We start from the raw sequence: 18,340 nt of genomic DNA on the forward strand, positions 1-18,340 counted from the left end.
TATGACACTGCAGATAGGCACCCCATTTCAACATCTCATGGAAGCCGTTCTAGCATAGGCTAACCAAGGGAAAGAGAGAAGAGGGAGGATTTCCACCCACAAGGAGTCAAGAACAGCTTCTCTTTGCATTGAACATGCAGGGAGCCTCTGGAGAGGCTGCCGAAACTAGGAACCTCTACGGTTTTAAGGCAGCAAACAGTGAGAAATCTGGCCTTTTATGATTCTTTCTGTTCATCATTTGTGGTGCAATAGCCTAAAGTAACTAGGAAAATAAAACTAACATTCACATTTTAAAGAAAATGTACAACATTGAAGAGGCTTTCAGGTTAGGGTGTAGCTGCATTACCTAAGCATTCCCTAGGCTTTCAACCTTAGATGCTATCGCACTGGGGGAACCTGGTATGCCGGCTCTAAGGAATGGTATGGAGCATAGAGTGGAGTGGAGACAACACAGGTAGGCTCTGTGACCAGGTGGGGACTCAATTGTTCTTGTGCACACCGAGACCGATAAGCTGCACTTTTTGCTACCCTGAGCCAACAACCTGTCATGTTTTGACAGATGCTGTACTCTAGTGTACTTTTGTTCATTATAATATCATTATAATACCAAAAAACACCTCCATCCCAAAAGCTACCCGCCTCCAAAGTGCGACCACCCCTCCCTGAGCACGCACTCTGAATATGTCGGAGCCTATTCCTTTAAATGGAGATGGGAAAGCTTTTCACCAATCATAACTAAGATATGCTTGACTAGAGTCACTCAAGCTCTACCTAAAAGAAAATAATATAAATGGGCCTAAAAGAGAGGGGATGTTGGGGAAGATACTATCATTGGGGAAGATACTATCATCAGGGAAGGTACCACCATCAGGGGAGATACCATCCCAAGGGAATACACCATCCCGAGGACCTTCTGACTCCTGGGATCAGTCGACAGGCTGAGCCTCTCTTCCCCCCGCATTGGGACGCCTTTGGGTGAGATTTGAACACTTGGTTATACTGTGTGTCTCCGCGGAAACTTAGAAATCTCTATAGAGTCTTTGTGCCTTTTAACGCATTAATTTCCAGGCTGCGCACCTGTGTATTTCATGCATGCTAGCTTGCTTTTGCAGACAGTAACTATCGCTGGCAATCCAAAGAACCTATGTACCTGTTGCTGTAATAAATTGCACTTACCGGCATTGTTCCTAGCCGTGATAGTTCTCACTGAACACGACTAGAGTAAGGGCGGTTATACGCTATTGGTGAATCCGTGACCGTGGTAGTTCAGTGCTCTGAATCCGACTAGACCCATATCAGTTAATGCCTTATTGGTAAATCTGTGATTGTGATAGCCCAGTGCCCTGAATCCAACCAGACCCATAACAGTTAATCGGCTACACCCCTTAACGCGACATCATTGCCATCAATATGAAAGTCCATTACCTCTAGAAATTCCTCTTGCTAACACAAAAATTAGTACTGCTAAGCTGATCTAGAGATTCTTTTAAACATTATTAAAAAATAAAATTAAAAAAAAAAATCCAAGAACCAGAAAATGTCAGAGAGAAATACCCTAAATACCCTGGTTCCATTCACCGTCCCCTCGTCCCCCCCCAGATCAGTTGTTCTTGTCTCAGTGAGGTTTAAGGATCACGTTGCAGATATTCTGAAAAAATAATTTATGCATCTGTAAAGGTATGCTTCTGCAATGATCGTTTTCTGAATGTAGTTAGAAGTAAAATAGATATAAGGCATCTGAGAGAAAAGAAGGTCCTTAGAAATAATGAAAAACAAATTGGAATGATATTAAGTTCAAAATGGCTCTTGGGACCAAGTCATATAATTTGTCATAACGTTAGTCACAGGTCTCAGAAGTCCTTAATAGGATGTCAAATATCCATAAAAAGAAACCTTTTTGTTAGTTTGTTTACGTGAAACTCCAGATGAACAAGATACGTAATTTCTTGCAGAAATATTGGAATAGTCTACTATAGCTTCTTAGGCATGTCTCTTCTTAGGCATGTGAAGGTAAAGAGTATTAAATTTGTCCAGGAAACCACAGTCAAAAATAATTTTGAGCTAAAGGACTATCAAGGACTTCAGTCCGCATTGCTGTGCTGTCAGTACTGGAAAAATACGAATGAGAACAAGACAGAGAGAGGTGTTTGGCCCCAGAGGCCAGGGAGGCCAGGAAGGGACTATGTGCTCTCCAGATCTAGACACTGAAGACAGGAGAAGTTGTTTTGTGCTCTTGACTTTACAGAGCAGTGAATACATAAATGCATGTGAATTGTAAAAAATTGTTCCTAGCCTGCAGATTTTCAAATATAAAAATTCCCTCATGACAGACTTTACATCCTGTCTAAAACGACTACTAACACTGGCAACTAAAGACAGTTGATGTATGGGCAACTGAAACCATGCCAACAACAAAAACTAATAGAAATGGAAACATGGCTTCAGTTTAAATCTCTCTCCCTCTGCAAACAGAAATCTCAAGTAGGAACAAACCCCTGGCTGCTACACTGAGCTCCCAGATGGAGTGTGTCAGCTACAGACAGCACTGTGAAACTGGATCAAGCTGCTCAGTGTCACCAGACTAACTCGGGACTTTCCCTACCAAGGAGAAAACAGGACCCTATGGGTCCTGTTCTTTGCTGAATAAGTTTTCTCAAAACAGGACTTTGGGTGTCTTTTTGTCACATAATCAGTTTGCTGCTCCTGGTGCATCCCATGAGAGTGCTCAGGCCAGTGCTTGCAGCTCTGGGCAGAGGCAAAGCGAGTGGTGCCTGGCTGCCAGGAGAACAGCGCGCCTTCCCCCATGGACAGGTAACGCAGGGCAGGGCAGAGCAGTGGGCACTCTCCGTACATTAGCTGGAGGGAAAAAAAGGAAGAAAAAATCTGATCTGCTTATACAGAAGAGATTTACAATAGCCCAAAGTAAATCCTACTTTAAACACCTGAGATTCAAAGTTAAAAGGAGATTAATTTAGTTGAATGTGAGTTATGAAATAACTGAAATATAATAATGTGGAGATGGAAAAATGCCATCATCATGTGCAGTCCTAATGAAAGGGAAGGCTAAAAGAACAGCACTGACACTGAGGTCCTCCAGGTGGGAATGACCCTATCAGTGGAAAGGAGACTGCCCAGGCCCAGAAGGAGTGCACGCAGGGCACAAATTGAAGCTTGTGTGCTGGGGAACCTAACCACACACTGTCTGCCTCTGTGTCTGCGCAGACTGTCAGCAAGACTCAAAACCAAAACCAAAGTCTATCGCTCAGAGCAGTGTAATGGATGTAGTTACCATGTAGCGCTCATAGTTCCCTTCTTAATACCATAAAGCAACATGCCAGAACAGCACAGGACAAATTCAAGCTTGTAGTTTCCAACACTCAAACACTTACATTCTTGTTTCGAGCAAATGCTGAATTCATGCTTTATCAATTATTTATTATGAACTACATTCTTCTCAACGCACGTATGCAGAAAGTTAGGAACAGTGCCAAAGCACTGCTAAGGACTTTTGTGGGTTCGCAGTAGTAACTTACTTTGCAGTTTTCTGATTACACACTGCAAAACAGATAATGGAAATTTCCTTTAAAAATCTATCGTGCAGGAATTATCAACTGCCCTTAAATGTTTACGTTATATCACAGTGTTTGAGGTGGTATTTTTCTTATACAAAACAATTTGAAAGAGTAGTCCAAGTTTCTTTCCATTCCTGATGATGCTATACTTTCATAAATGTTCATGATCTGTGATGATGTGGCCTGTGGCCGTTGCATGTTTTCCAGATGGGATTCAACACTAATTTCTGGTGCCTGTTGTTTAATTCCATTTAACAGTGGGTTCGTTAGCTGGCTTTGCAGGTGATCTGTGGGACTATTACACCAAGCTTCCAGAAGATTGCAAGAGCAGCTTGTCAACGGGTACATTGTACATAGGGCTGAGGTTTTGAAGATGAAGTTTCATGTGCAATGCCCATGGTTACATGTTTGCTGTTACATGGCTACTGTTTGCTTGTGGAATTACAAACCACAGATGGTAATTATTTCAGGGATTCATCTGAACTGGAATTTGGTTTTACTACTTAACTTAGGTGACTTGGCAAATCATATAGATTAGCATACATTAAAGATTGCTGCCCAAGTCATCTCCTTTTGAGAACAACATAATTATGTTCGATTTGAGACACATCTAATGGTCAGATGTGATCCTTACTTCAGAGGCAGGGTGACCAGGCAAAGCCATTTTAACTGACACCCAGAGAGATGATGGCTATTGATGGCTATATTAAAGAAAACACATAGAAAAGAAATTATCCAATAAATCAGGAAATCAAGAGAATACCCAGTTTTGCCCTCTGTCTGTTTAAAGTTCCAGTTTCAGTATCCTGCTGCTTCTCAAATGAATAGAGAATAAAAAGCAGAAGTGGTAGTGTTGCAAGATGAACACATTTAAAATACTTTTCAGAAATACAGCAAGATGAAGTTATCCCAGATATATTCTAGTTGTCAATTAAGTATTCCCATATGCAGGTGATAAGCACATTTATGTACATTTAGGCTTAGGTATACATTCTAGCCATAAAAGATTAAACAAGAACACAAAATGCTACTGTATCCTGAGATTTTAGTACAAATAAAATAGTTGCTGCTGTACTCATTTTTTATTAAAAAATAAAATAAAATAAAATAAAATTTAATATATGTACTGCTGAGAAAAAGTTCAGACTGACCAAGACAAGGCAAATATTTTAAGAGCAACCCTATACACACACACTCATTTTCATATATAAACATATACAAAAAAAGTGTATCGGGAATTTTTATTCTACTGAAGTTGACGAGAATATGTGTTTAAGTGAACGAGCCATCTGTTTCCACTGCTTTCTCATCTTAGTGTCGACATTTGATCATTCTCTCCTATGTACATATATGCATGGATGCACATTGTACATTAGTAACAATGAAAGCAGATGCTGCGTCTTACTTGCACTTGTAAAAATGTAATTGCATTTAGTTATTTTGAAATTATATTGTCAATACAATCACCACAGAATTGCACCAGTTTGTAAACACACAAATCTAAACACTAATCCATCTATGTAATGACTTTGAACATAATAGATTAAAGTTTATTCTTCCTTCCAGATATTGCAACATACCACTGAGACAGTAACACCTTTTTTGTCTTTTAAAACTCTCAGAAGGGCACAGATGTTTTTGACACAAAACTGACCATTGGCTCAAATCCCTTTTGGGGCATCAAAATCTCCTTCCTGCTACCCATTTGGGAAGGAGGCAAGGAACCGTTGCTCCACGTGAGACGTCTCCAGCTGAACCCACAGAGTGCTGCAGGGCAGGGCAGAGTTCGGCAGAGGGGCTGCAGAGACCTGTGAACATCCCCACCATGTAACAGCCTGGGCTATTCCCATAGTCGTGTAGTCTCCCACTCAGTGCTCCACAAATACTCCTTGTCTCCTTCAATAAATGCTGGTTCAGGGGTTCTGTCACACTGGGGCTGTGGTTTGAACAGCATAAAAGCAGTGTGCTGTGATTATCTGTTAGAGCATACTGTCCCATAGTGATGCACATTAAGTCCCTGGTGGATACATGCAGATATAGAGGCCACCTTTGAGGGTCTTTGTGCACAAACTAGCTGCCAGCAGATACTAGAGAAAAGGGGTATGCCAGGGGAATAAGCCACAAGACTCAGCTCAGAGTCCCAGCTCTCTTTAAATCAGCATGACTTAAAACATACTTGATACTTAAAACAGGATGACTTTTGAAATTAACGTTTTACAAGACAAAATGCAATAGCAAATGTGTAAAGTGCACTATTGTGCAGTGCTGGAGAGACTTTTGTCTCAAGCACCAAGATGCCTTCTGATATAATAATGCCTCTGCAAAACTACCTGTCAAACCCCATAAAGCCTCTGCCTTGTCCTCCTTCTCGTTCTTCTTGTAACCTCTCCCAAGCTGTCTCTGCTGCTGTGCAATCTGATAATGATGAGAGAGCTGGCAGGCAAGGACTGACCATTTATATGCAAAAAGTTTGTTTTCCAGGCATTTCTGTCTGCCATAGCCCATCCACCCTTGCTGCACAGTCCTCGCCTAATGTTATGTGTAATCCTACCCTAGTTTATACAAGCAATTAGGAGACGATTTTTATTTTATTTTTTGCCTGTAAGTACTTCTCACAATGTTCCCTAATGCTTCACCTGGCATTCTATAATTTAACCAGGTCAAAATTATAAAAGCCACAGTCTAGAGTTCTATGAGTAACTTAAGGAAAAAATGGCAAAGTCAGTGGCAAACAAATGCTTTTAGAAGAACTGTAATTTTGCACTGAATAATGCTACTGTGAAGAAATTTTTAAATAAATTCAAATATTTCAGTTGTCTGACTTCTGTGGGAATATTGCCTTTAAAGGAGCCACAAAACTGGCAGTGGAATTGTTATTTTAACTGCTAGAAAATTACCTAGCTTTTCTTTTCCCCTTCACACTGTATTCTTCATATTTAGTTATTGAAGGACAGCTTTTAATCTCCTGCTTCTCCACATTGAGTTATAAACCACTACTCAGTTATGCTACATAGATTCTCAGAGAAAAAGTTAATAATGATACTGGTCATGGTTAAGAAAACATAATATGCCCAAGATGAAGTCATTTAAAGACTGGAAGGCTAACACTTGAGCACCTAATGCTAACTTTCTTCATTAGTTTTCTAAGTAGCACAGAAAAGAATGGAAATATTTGCAAGCATATAACTATCTTTGCAGTGGTTATATAATTTAGGATTTCAGACTGAACTTTCACAACATCTCTCAGCAAGTTTTGCCATTCTAATTCATACTCTGATGTTTTGCAAGATCTGTCATTACAACATACGTCAAATTTTTGTGCATACAGAGGCAAAGAGACTTACTGATTTAAGGAAACAGAAGGTGGCTCAGCAACTTTCTTGCTCTCTCATTGTTCCATCTCTCGAAAAAAAAAAAAATTGTTTTCCTCTGAATGAGGATGTGTGTCTTGTAAAAACAATGGCCTCTTTCATTTGGGGATTGCAAATATATTTGAGTTTTATGTACAGGGAGAATGGCAAAAATTTTGACGAACTAGATTGTCAGCAAACCTTAATGTGATACATAAAGACATAAATAGCTTTTCTTAATAAAGAATGATAGATCAAGACCACTTCTAATTGTAGCCAATAAAAATATATATAATTAAAAGCAGTTTGTTTGTTTTTGTTAACCCAATGTAACATTATCTCACAATGTTTTAAGAAGTTTGATGTATTTTTATTTGAATAATGCAAATCCTGAAAGTCCTGAAAGGATTTGTAACTCATCTCCTGAGCTTTAATATGAACCAGACATGGGAAAAAATCTTTATTGAGATACTGTGTTATTATACTATGGTATTATCTCTTAGTATGCAGATAGTTATCCAGTGAGCACTGAAATTATGCAGCAAAAACTACAGAAACCTGGAGATGATCAGCATTGACATGCTCACCTTTTTTTTCCTTGAGGAAATAATGTCCAAAATCTGACAAGCTGCTACCCTGCATTGCAGTATGCTCCCTGATTGCATCTGTTCTTCTGTTATTCTAGAAAAGCTGGGACTAGCTAGTGCTCTCCAGTGTCTTACAAACTGCAGTGTAACAAGGCAAACAGAATGTTAATGCAGGTTAGCAGATCATACTAACTTGACGGTAACTTCAAAATGCAGAAGGTAGATGGGAAGGAATATGGTCATCTGCCTTGGATTTTTAACGTCATGCATAAAAAAGGGTAGAAGATGGATAATTGCTAAAAATACTAGCATGCCAAGTACAAAAACAAAAACATACAAAAAAAGAACTTACAATTGTTCAGAAATATAAACTACTATTTGAATATGTTAATTATGAAAATGAAACATCTAGATGTTTCCTTTGATTATCTCTGCCTGAATTATGCACAGAATCATCTTCCTTCTCTAATATACAGAAGGAGAAAGTATTTTCAGATACTTCTGCACTAACATGCATTGACTATACTAGCAAAGATACACCTAATTAGTTTAATAATACTTTCATTCATCAAGCCATTTTCAGAAACAGAACAGAAAATATTTTTTCAACAAATGAAATGATGCTTCATTCTTCTGATTAGACATGCTAAACAAATAAGAGTAGTAGAGTATGCAGTAAAACATCCCAAAGGAGCTGTTATATTTCATGACAGAGACACTTCTGCAGGTGATGTGTGCACTATGAACATGGCACTGGATCATCCTGCAGGGCACACTGACACCCTTCTCTGTGTCCCTGTCACCAAATACGTGCAAGCTATGCCTCCTCATCAGAAAGAAAACTGTCTCACAAGTTAATATTTAGACCCAGGGAGTGCTGAATGTGTAGTAGTGATTGGGCTGCACCTTTCCTGCAGTGCTGGGAGAGTGCAGTGGTCCAGAGAACAGTGCCTGCTGACCTTACACACTTTGTGCAAAAAGCAGAGTTGTGGAGCTCTTCTTTTGGCCTCCTTCCCTTCTATTTCACAACTGGATTTGGTCCTGGCTGGTAAGGCGGGTTATTTAGATTCACTGAAAAGATTACAATTCCTCTGTTCCCATTTCTCCTTTTTCCACCATCTAGTTTCAGAAGAAAACTGGATGAAGGGAAAGGATCTAAATGGTCTTTCTTCAATGAAAGTTCAAAAAAAGCAGTGAATTTGTAATTAATCCAAAAAACTTCAAGCAAGATACTTGCTGTGTCACAGGGAGAAACAAAACTGAAGGTGGACTGTGGGTACCACAGACTGCTGAAGACCACCTGTTGTTTTTCATCACCTCTCTGTTTAAAAGATGATTCTTGTTCTTATCCCAAATGCTCATAGTTCAGAAACAACCTCCTGTCATGGTTTTGGCTAGGACAGTTGATTTTCTTTGTAGAGGCTCACACAATGCTGTGTTTTGGAATTATGAGGAAAACAGTGGTGAAAACACACCGTTTTTAGCTGTCGCAGAGCAGTGCTCGCACAGAGCCAAGGCCTTTTCAGCCTCTGGTGCTGCCCTGCCAGTAAGGAGGCTGGGGGTGCACCAGGAGCTGGGAGGGGACACAGCCAGGACAGAGGGCCCAAGCTGGCCAAAGAGGTGTCTCATGCCATGTGGTGTTATGCTCAGCAATAAAAGCTGGGATAAAGAAGGAGGAAGGGGAGGATGTTCAGAGTGATGGAGTTTGTATTCCCAAGAAACCATTATTTGTGCTGAGCCCTGCTTTGCTGTGAGTGGCTGAACACCTGCCTGCCGATGGGAAGCAGCGAATGGATTCCCTGCTTGGTGTCACTTGAGCATGTGGCTTTTGCTTTACTAGTGAGCTGCCTTTATCTCAGCCCATGAGTTCTCGCACTTTCACCTTTCCATTTCTCTCCCCACCCGACCTGGGCAGAGTGAGGAGCAGCTGTGTGGTGCTCAGCTGCCCACCAGGGCTAAACCACAACTGTCCTCTTAACACCCAACATGAGGCCCAAAGGGTTTGAGATGATGACAGATATCATTGCAGCGTGGAGTGTGCTAGACAAAATTTATAGGTGTTGTAACTGTTTAGCTCCTAATTGGCAGGCTCCTGTGCTTGCCATGGGGCTTGCTTGCCTTACTGCACGTTAGAATCCAGAATTTTATATTTGCTTTGGGTTGGTCCATTTGGTTATCTTTCACACAGACAGAAAAGTAGGTCTGACAGAGTGTCAAGGACCAACATAGCTTTAATACAAGTAATGAGGACTAAGTCCCCTTCTTAATCTTAAAAGCAAAAATTTCTCCCTTCCTATATAGCTTGTCATTCTGACATGTAATACAACAAAGAAGACAAAGACAGATGTAAACACAGATCTGTCTCTATACAGATTCCAATGCATTTCACTGATACAGCTTAAGAGGAGCTTACTTACAGCACTGCTAAAAAGAACATCTTCCTTTGACTGAAAAATCAAAAACTACCGCCTTAAAATAGGATCCACCTACTAGCAAACAGGCTGGAATATGCAAACAGTATTTTTAAATCTGAGTCAGGGTTTCTGCAGCTAACAACTTCCTGCTGTAACATTAAAGTAGCATTAGAAAAGCATTTTGTGCATTTCTGGTTTTAGTAAGAAGAGATAATTCCACTCATACAAGGTGAAACCTTTCTACTCTGACAGAGATGATCTTGTGCATTAACAGGTCACAGTACTCAGTATACAATAAAGACTGACTGCCATCATTTCTAATCTTGCAGATTCTCCTGCTATATCAGGAAGCTATAAAACTATCCCCAGCTCCTACCTGTTATTAATCTTACCACTGTGGTTAGAACACTTAATTAGCTATTGCTTCTTTTCAGTTGGAAAATCTGACATAAAATTCCCAACCTTACTTTGAAAATATATTCTTCCCACTATATTAATTTTAACTGACTTCCTTGAAACCTTCTCAGAGGCTTGGGTCTGGCAAGCTGAAGACAGTTCTGCTTCACAGCTGAGAAAGGGGCTTGTTTTTACTTTGTTTCAAAATCTGATTAAGAAAAACAACCAACCAACCAACCAAAAAACAAACAAACAAACAAACAAACAAACAAAAACCCACCCACAATTGGACTGTAATCCTGTTTACACTATATTTCCTTTTTGTTACCTAGTAATTCTTTTCTTATTCTTGAAAACTTTTTCTATGCCTCAGGAGCACAATATAACTCTGGTATGGATGAAAATTGTGCCCTTTGAATTTTGGCCCATCATTAAACTCTCATACTTATTAATTAATAACCATCATTAGTTGCTTTCTCTTATGATATACACCTCAAAGCAAGGTAATTATCTACTGAGAGGCTTAACACTGAGAAAAATCAGTTATGTGGAATTTTAGGACAACGAAGATCTGTAAGTATAGATTTTGCTTATTAGACTATGAAGAAAAAAGGCTTATTCTCCCCATAATGATATTCCTTCTCTTGCCAAAATAATGATGTCTTAGTTGTTTGCATGCACCATATTGACTAAAGGACTGCACACAACCAATGTATTTTCCTATGTCTTTTCTCTTGTGAATATCCTAAAGCACACAACAACACAAAATGCAGGTGAAAGTGTAGATTAGAAAAACAGAGATAAAGTAAAATTCAAATTATGAAACTCTTTTATTTTTCTCCTACCTTTGACATTTTTCAGAACGGAATACCTATAGCAACAAATTCACCTATAGCACTAAATTTACAGTATCAATTCAGATGTGCTCACAGCATTACTCTGTCACACTGAAAGACTGCCCTATTACAAGGAGAATGTGGAATGGAATTCCTATGGCTGCGTACGTTTGTTTTATGAAAGAATAAATGTAACTCTGATGCTGCTGCTTTAAAATGTGTCACAGCGATAGTCTTAAATTAATTCACTAAAACACAATGAGCCTTTTTAGGACTGATAATTTTGCAAGTTCAAAACAAAAGATAATGTACCTGGAAATATATTTTGAGAGCATATATTAAAATTACAAATGTATAATTTTCTCAGCAAAATATCATCCTTTCCACCACTTAAAATTATCTGACAGATTTTACTCTCAAACATCGGAAAGAGAACTTTTTGTTTTTTAATTATTACATTATGGTGTATTTGAGGATTTAGACGTGAGCTCACGAGCACATGTTGAAGCCTTATATTCCCTTGATTCTGACAGTTACCAAATTCTGTTTCGGATATTTTGGACAGGATTTAAATGACTAGGTAGCAGAATTTCCAGGAACAGTTGGGGGCACCTCAGGACTCCTGATCACTGATTTTACCCTTGATATTAAATTTACACAGCTGAAGGATACATAGAAATGATTGCCACCCGGTTTCTCTCCTGTGTTAATACAGTTCTATCCACTAATATTTGCTGGCTGATCTACAGTTCACTATGGAAAAAAACAAACACCCATAATCAGTTTAAAAAAGCCACTCTTCGGATACCCTCAGTTTTCAACAAAGCTTCATTACCTCTGCCTCAAGAAAACAAGTGCCAAACAGGAAAAAAAATATATTTTTTTTCAAGGTAAGAGAACAGCCAATCAAGGAGGAATTATTATTACTATTATTTTTAATTTTGTTTTCCTCTTGGCTTCTTGGGCCAGAACAAACTTCCCAAAGACACTTCATTCAGTGATGATAAGCCCTTTTTATTGTCCCCCAAAGTACTGGCCAGTTTCAACTCTAATTAAGCTTTGTCCACATGAATTCTCTCTATATGGATGAACTCTGACGGCATCTCTGAGGTCTTCCCGTGTCACCTGAGCTTGCTTCCAGTGGCCTCCTGCCCCGCCTGCTTGATTTCCAACATTTTGGAATCACCTGCCCCTAAGCTCTTACGAGGTCGTACATAAAAAGTGACTGGCACTAATAGTCACCAACATCTCCAAAAGCAGTTTTGCAGGGGACCTTACTAACTAGTTCCCTCAGCAGCCTGAAGTCGGCTCTCACCTGTTGTGGTGTAATCCAGCAGGCAGCTAAGCATCATACAGCTGTTCGCTTGCTCCTCCTCAACACTTGGACTGGGCAGAGAATTGTGAAAAAAAAAAGGGCAAAAATGTCATGGGCTGAGATAAAGACAGTTTAATAGGACAGAAAACAAAGGGAAAAATACTAACGATAAAAGAACTTGCAAGGCAGTTGATGCACAATACAATTACTCACCACCCGCTGACCGATGCCCAGCTGGAACCCAAGCAGTGGCAGCCCTCCCTGGCCAACTCCCCCCCAGCTTTTATTGCTGAGCACGACACCACAGAGTATGGGACATCCCTCTGGCCAGCCTGGGCCAGCTGTCCTGGCTGTGTCCCCTCCCAGCTCCTGGTGCACCCCCAGCCTCCTCACTGGCAGGGCAGCACCAGAAGCTGAAAAGTCCTTGGTTCTGTGTGAGTACTGCTCAGCGATAACTAAATCATCAGTGTGTTATCAGCATTATTCTCATCCTAAATCCAAAACACAGCACCACATCAGCTACTAGGAAGAATATCAACTCTATCCCAGCTGAAACTAGGACACCCCATACCCAGGGTTGAAGTTTTGGTGGCAGTTTTCCTTCAATCACCAACGATTTTCAATCCGACTACTGTGTGGTCACTATGGCCAAGATGGCCGCCAATCACCACTTCGCCCACAAGACCCTCTCTGTGTACAAGCAACAACAGATCTAAGAGGGCACCTTTCCTCATCGGCTCCCTTAGTACCTGTACCAAGAAGTTATCACCGAGGTGTTTTAGGAATCTCCTGTTTCTATCAGCTGTGCAGTATTCCCAGTTAACATTTGGCACTTTGAAGTAACCCATAAGGACAAGGGCTGCTCATGGAGCAGTCTCTCTTAGGTCTGTATAGAATAACTCATTGGTGTCATCATCCCAGCTGGATGACATGTAGTAGACTCCCCCAACAACGTCTCCTTTATTTGTTTGTCCCTTAATCCTTACCCAGAGGCTCTCAAACATATCATCACCATCTGCAAGCTTGGTACAGCCCAGCCCCTCCGTTATATGCAGCACCAGCACCCTGCCTCACCCGCCCTGCCTATCCCTTCTGAAGAGCCTGTAACCATCCATCGTAATACAGCAGTCACAGGACTCTTCCCACCAGATCTGCTTACACCAACGATGTTGTGGCTCTGGGACAGAGCCAGGGCTCCCAGCTCCTCTTGCTTGTTCCTCATGCTGTGTGCGTTGGTATAGAAACATTTCAAATCTGCTCCAAGGTACCTGGCACCTCATGGAGCAGAGTGATGGGCTTCACTAGTACACAGCCCTTCAAATTTTGGCGTGCTGTCATATAGCTTAATACAAGATAGGCTAGTTTTATCCCCTTCCCCCTTCAAATCTAGTTTAAAACTCTATTGATCAGCCCTGATAACTCCTGCACAAATATCTTTCAAAAATCTTTAAAAAATCTTTTAAAAAGCAATGCAAAGAAAATATTCTGAACATGCTCGGGGCAGGAAAGGACTGCTTGTTCAAAATAGAAAGAGATTGTTAGGGTTTTGCACAGTGCTAGGCTGAGATTTGTTTGTTTGTTTTACGGCCAAGTCTCATCAGATACAGAGCAGATAGTTCCCCCACAGAGCAAAAGGTCACTCTGATGCTCAGTGAATCCAGGCCTGGAGAGCTGAGCCTGAACGCTGATACACTCGAGCTGTACTTTGAGGCAGGATGGCACGGCACCATTGCACACACGCAGAACGCCTGGGGCAGATTTACTTTAGACGAAGTATGAAAATTCAAGGGAACTGCTAGGGACGAAGTGGCACCACATGCTGAGGCTACGAGGCTGTTGAGCATCAGAGCTAACCGCACACCAAGTGCCAAATGATAAGTGGAGTCACTGGTGCAGAGCCCTGAAATAGCCACCGCTGGTGAACTCGGGCAGAAGAAAAACTGCCTGCAGCAAGAGCTTCAACTCAGCACTTCCAATCTGAGCCAGGACTGAAGAAAACTGATGAAGAAATAACCAGAGGAATTGTGTTCAAACCTAGCAGGTTTTTCCGTCTCTTGGAAGAGCCAATAAATAAATTAAATCAACATTTAAGAGAATGGGGAGTTCCCCAGTGTCGTCAGCTTGCCAGTCCCTCAAAAGGCTCCTAGGTTTGTGATGGCCCCTTGACCTCATGTAAGAGGTTAAGAACCTAGAACAGAATTTAGCTACTACAAGTCTCTGTCCAAAATACAAAAGACAACTATTCACTGGAAACATAACAGCTTATATGGCTTTTAAGAAATTATTTTTGAAGAGACAAGAGTCATATCTTTACAGCTCTTACCAAGAAAACAGCCCCCAGCCACTGCCTCCCCCAGATGTTGTTAAGCACAGAACAACAAAGCATGGGGGGATGGAGGGAGTGGAACAGGAACCTTCTGTGTTATTTAAAGCAGGCATCTCCAGAGCTGTGAGTGTTAACAGACAGCATCCCAAGTAACCTGAACCGAAATCCTAAAACATGCACTGCCACAACTCAACATAACTACCCCTTCAACTTGGAAGTTTTCTTCATGTTAAGTTAGCTGCTTTCATTATACGTGTTTACAAAATATGTGTTGCCTGCATGTCTAATAGCTGAAACAAATTAGAAAGGAATAAACAAAGTCTTTTTGCTTTAAACAAAATATCCAAAACACCCATTCTAAATTTGGAATGGAAATGTTTTATTATGCTTAATAAACAGTTTACATCATATAGTTTATTAGAAACATGTTTTGCACAATAACTTTTATTTAAACATTATTCCAAGTAGGTAATTTGTCTATCCACTTTTATGGTCTCCCTTAGACTTTTAGACACTTCCATTTCACCAGTGCATGTAAAGACAACACAAACATTTAGTAGTAGCAGGTTTGCTTTTCACATTTCCTTCTTCTTTCCCATTGAACACTTATTTTTTACATAACATAGCAAAAATTTTCTTCATGTAGATAGAAGGTTTTACCAGACAATTCCCTTTGAGCAAATTATTTTTTTATTTTTTTTCCTTAGGAAAACATTATACTTTGCAAGGCCTTCAGATGAACTAGGCCCGCTTTAACCAAACAATTTTACATTTGAAGCATGAACCACTTAATCTGCACAGCAATCTGATGCAATTTTATATACCAAAAAAATCACAACAGGCATTTGGACAAATGATCCAAATTTCTGGATCATGACTCTTCCTAGGTGTTGCAGGACAATTCTGGTAACCTGAGCATGACCTAGCATATACTTTTCAGACACCCTCTTGAAGAGGTCTTTCATCTGTTAGTTCCTCAGCTGAGGAGCCACAAAAGATCTGTAAGTGACACCTCTACATTCGAGTTAAACAACAACAACAAAAAGCTTGAACACATTTCTCAGGCAGTTGTTTATTGGTTGTTTAGAAATAGGAAGATGCCAGTACTGAGGCCAGCAACAGACAAGGAGAGAAAAAGCCCAACAGCTGCTTCTTTCTTAACTCTCGACACTGCTGGGGAAGTCTAGAATCAAAAGCATCTAGCAAGAGCACTTCCAGATCTTGCCCCAGAAGCTGAAGTAATCCTCTTTATAAAACACTATTCCTAAGGGATTAAATGAAGGCCAGCACACTGTACTGTTCCAGACCGAAACAGAACGCAGCCTGGTTTAAGTACCTGCTACAGCATTTGCTGCAGAGTGAAGCTACTGACGAACAACACCCTCAAGAACAAGTCTGATATTACTATGCAGTAAAACCCATCCTTCTGCTGGTCTGTTCCCTACCCCAGCCAGGAATATGAATGTTTTCATTTATACTTTTGTCTGAAATGTACATACATCCCGTAAAGATCCTCAAACAACAATAAGGGCTGTGTTAACTCTTAATCATCTGGGGTACTTGGTAGCTATAGATCATGCTCCCCAACACTGGTTTGTAATAGAGATATGGAAAAATTATAGTGCTTCTTGGAAGAGAATAAGTGTCCCAATAAGCATGCCTGTAAGTATATGTTCAGCGTATGTTCCTTGTCACATTTCCCCCAATCCTGCTGATGGCAACTTCAGGGACTATAGAGTTTTACTCCAAAAGATTAGCTGTGCTAACCATGCTTCTACCACTTTTCACCAATATCCAATTGTTGTGGTTTCCTTGTACTCCACGGTTTGGAACTGCATCACCTAAATTCTCATGAATATACCAATGGCAGCTGCTATCCATTCTTTGTTCTGCTGCACTCCACAAACTACACTACAGTAACATTTGTTTTATTTTGAAGGGTACACTATCTTTAAATAATCTTTAAATAACGGTCAAAGAAGAAATTAATATTTGTAAAGAATGACACTGACAGCAATAATCTAAGCACTAGGGAAGAGCTACTGTAATACCACTTTCTCAAAAATCACTCTTCCTTTCTAGGAGCCTTATTCATCTAATAGTTACTGGAAGAAACTAATTGTTTTAAGACTGTTTGGATTTGATCCTTTTATATTATTCCCACTATAGGAATCACATGTTTATCCAATAGCCACAGAAGAGATTTGCACAGCTATTAGCGCATATACACAGATCAAAATCTTAACTTCCTGCGCTCTAAGAGTAACTTCTGTATATGAAAAAACTTTAAGGGACATATAGTATTATTTAGAGAAATAAGACTGTAGTTTCTAGAACTTTTCTCCTTTAAAATATTAAGTGTAGCATAACCCACTGCAACAAGTGGTTTAAGTGGGTATGCAACACTGGAAACATTCATTCTTTAATTTCTGAAATAGCTTCACAGGAGTTATCCTAATTGAAAAATACATTTGAATACATGGCTATTAGGTATGTAATGTTCTTACTACCTTGTTAATGTTCTTACTACCTTGTTCAGATTTAAGACTAAGAGAAAAATATTTTAATTACAACTATATTAGGAAAGTAACCCCACTCCTTATATAAGGAAAAATAAATATATCTAATAATGAGAGGGTGTACGTACATGAAGGAGAAAGTACAGGAGACCTAGTTAATACAGTGGAATTTAAGCAGAACTTGAAGGAAACAGCTGCCCAGCTTTTATGGATTCAGCCTCTTAGAAACTCAGAATATCAAGTGTTGAAGTTCCAAAGTTCATACACTTATTCAGGACCTAGTCTTAAAAATAGTATTAGCATTTGTAAAAAAAGTCCAGGTATCAGCAATTAAACTTTCTTCATAATATTAGAAGTGCTGTTAATATGGAATAAAGGGGTAAAATACTGTTTCTTGGTGAAATTTATTTCCAGTGAAACCAAACTGTACTGTTGTCAAAGAAGATCTCTGCATTTGATGTAAAAGAGATCCATTACAGTCACTCGTTGGCAAATAGTTCAGTTATGAAAAACAGATAAGCATAACTTCAGTAAGCTACAACTGCACTGCAGTTGCAGGAACTTAAAGAGAAAGTGCCACATTAATTATCTTTTTGGACAAATTTGTCATAATACAAGCTTTAGACACTACAGTTACCAGCAACATTCTATCGTGTAAAAAGGGGTGCACATTCTTCAAGCTTTGTTTGAAAACTTAAACTATTGTAAACCTAAACAGGTTTATAAATTCTTGCATCTTCTTCCTAAACTGAAATATATAATATATAAAGTATTTTACATATAATATTTTATATATAATTGTTTTCACATTGTAATTTAACAGGCAAAGTTAACTTTTTATTTTGGTGAAGGAGACTTCATTTCAGATGCTAGTTTGGAGCTCCTGTAACATCCTGAGCAGAAGATGAGGAATCATGATCAGATGGAACGGAAGCAGTTGTAGCAGCTGCTTCAGGAAGCATAGGTGCAAGCACGTGGCGACAAACAGGGCATGTTCCCGACTACAGGAAAAAGAGGAAAAAAGT

General features: G+C 39.7%; 1 protein-coding gene across 2 annotated transcripts in view; it reads right to left on the reverse strand.

Annotated features, from left to right (window-relative positions):
* Window positions 1-16,771: 16,771 nt before the first annotated feature.
* Window positions 16,772-18,340, reverse strand: part of PJA2 (praja ring finger ubiquitin ligase 2) — a 35,467-nt gene continuing 33,898 nt past the window's right edge. For both annotated transcript variants that reach the window (XM_040541264.1, XM_040541263.1), the window contains one exon: window positions 16,772-18,316. In XM_040541264.1, the coding sequence (XP_040397198.1) occupies window positions 18,185-18,316 (132 nt within the window). In that variant the 3' untranslated portion in view covers window positions 16,772-18,184. The remainder of the gene's footprint in view (window positions 18,317-18,340) is intronic.

Source organism: Cygnus olor, chromosome Z (genome assembly GCF_009769625.2).
Source record: "Cygnus olor isolate bCygOlo1 chromosome Z, bCygOlo1.pri.v2, whole genome shotgun sequence".
NCBI lineage: Eukaryota > Metazoa > Chordata > Aves > Anseriformes > Anatidae > Cygnus > Cygnus olor.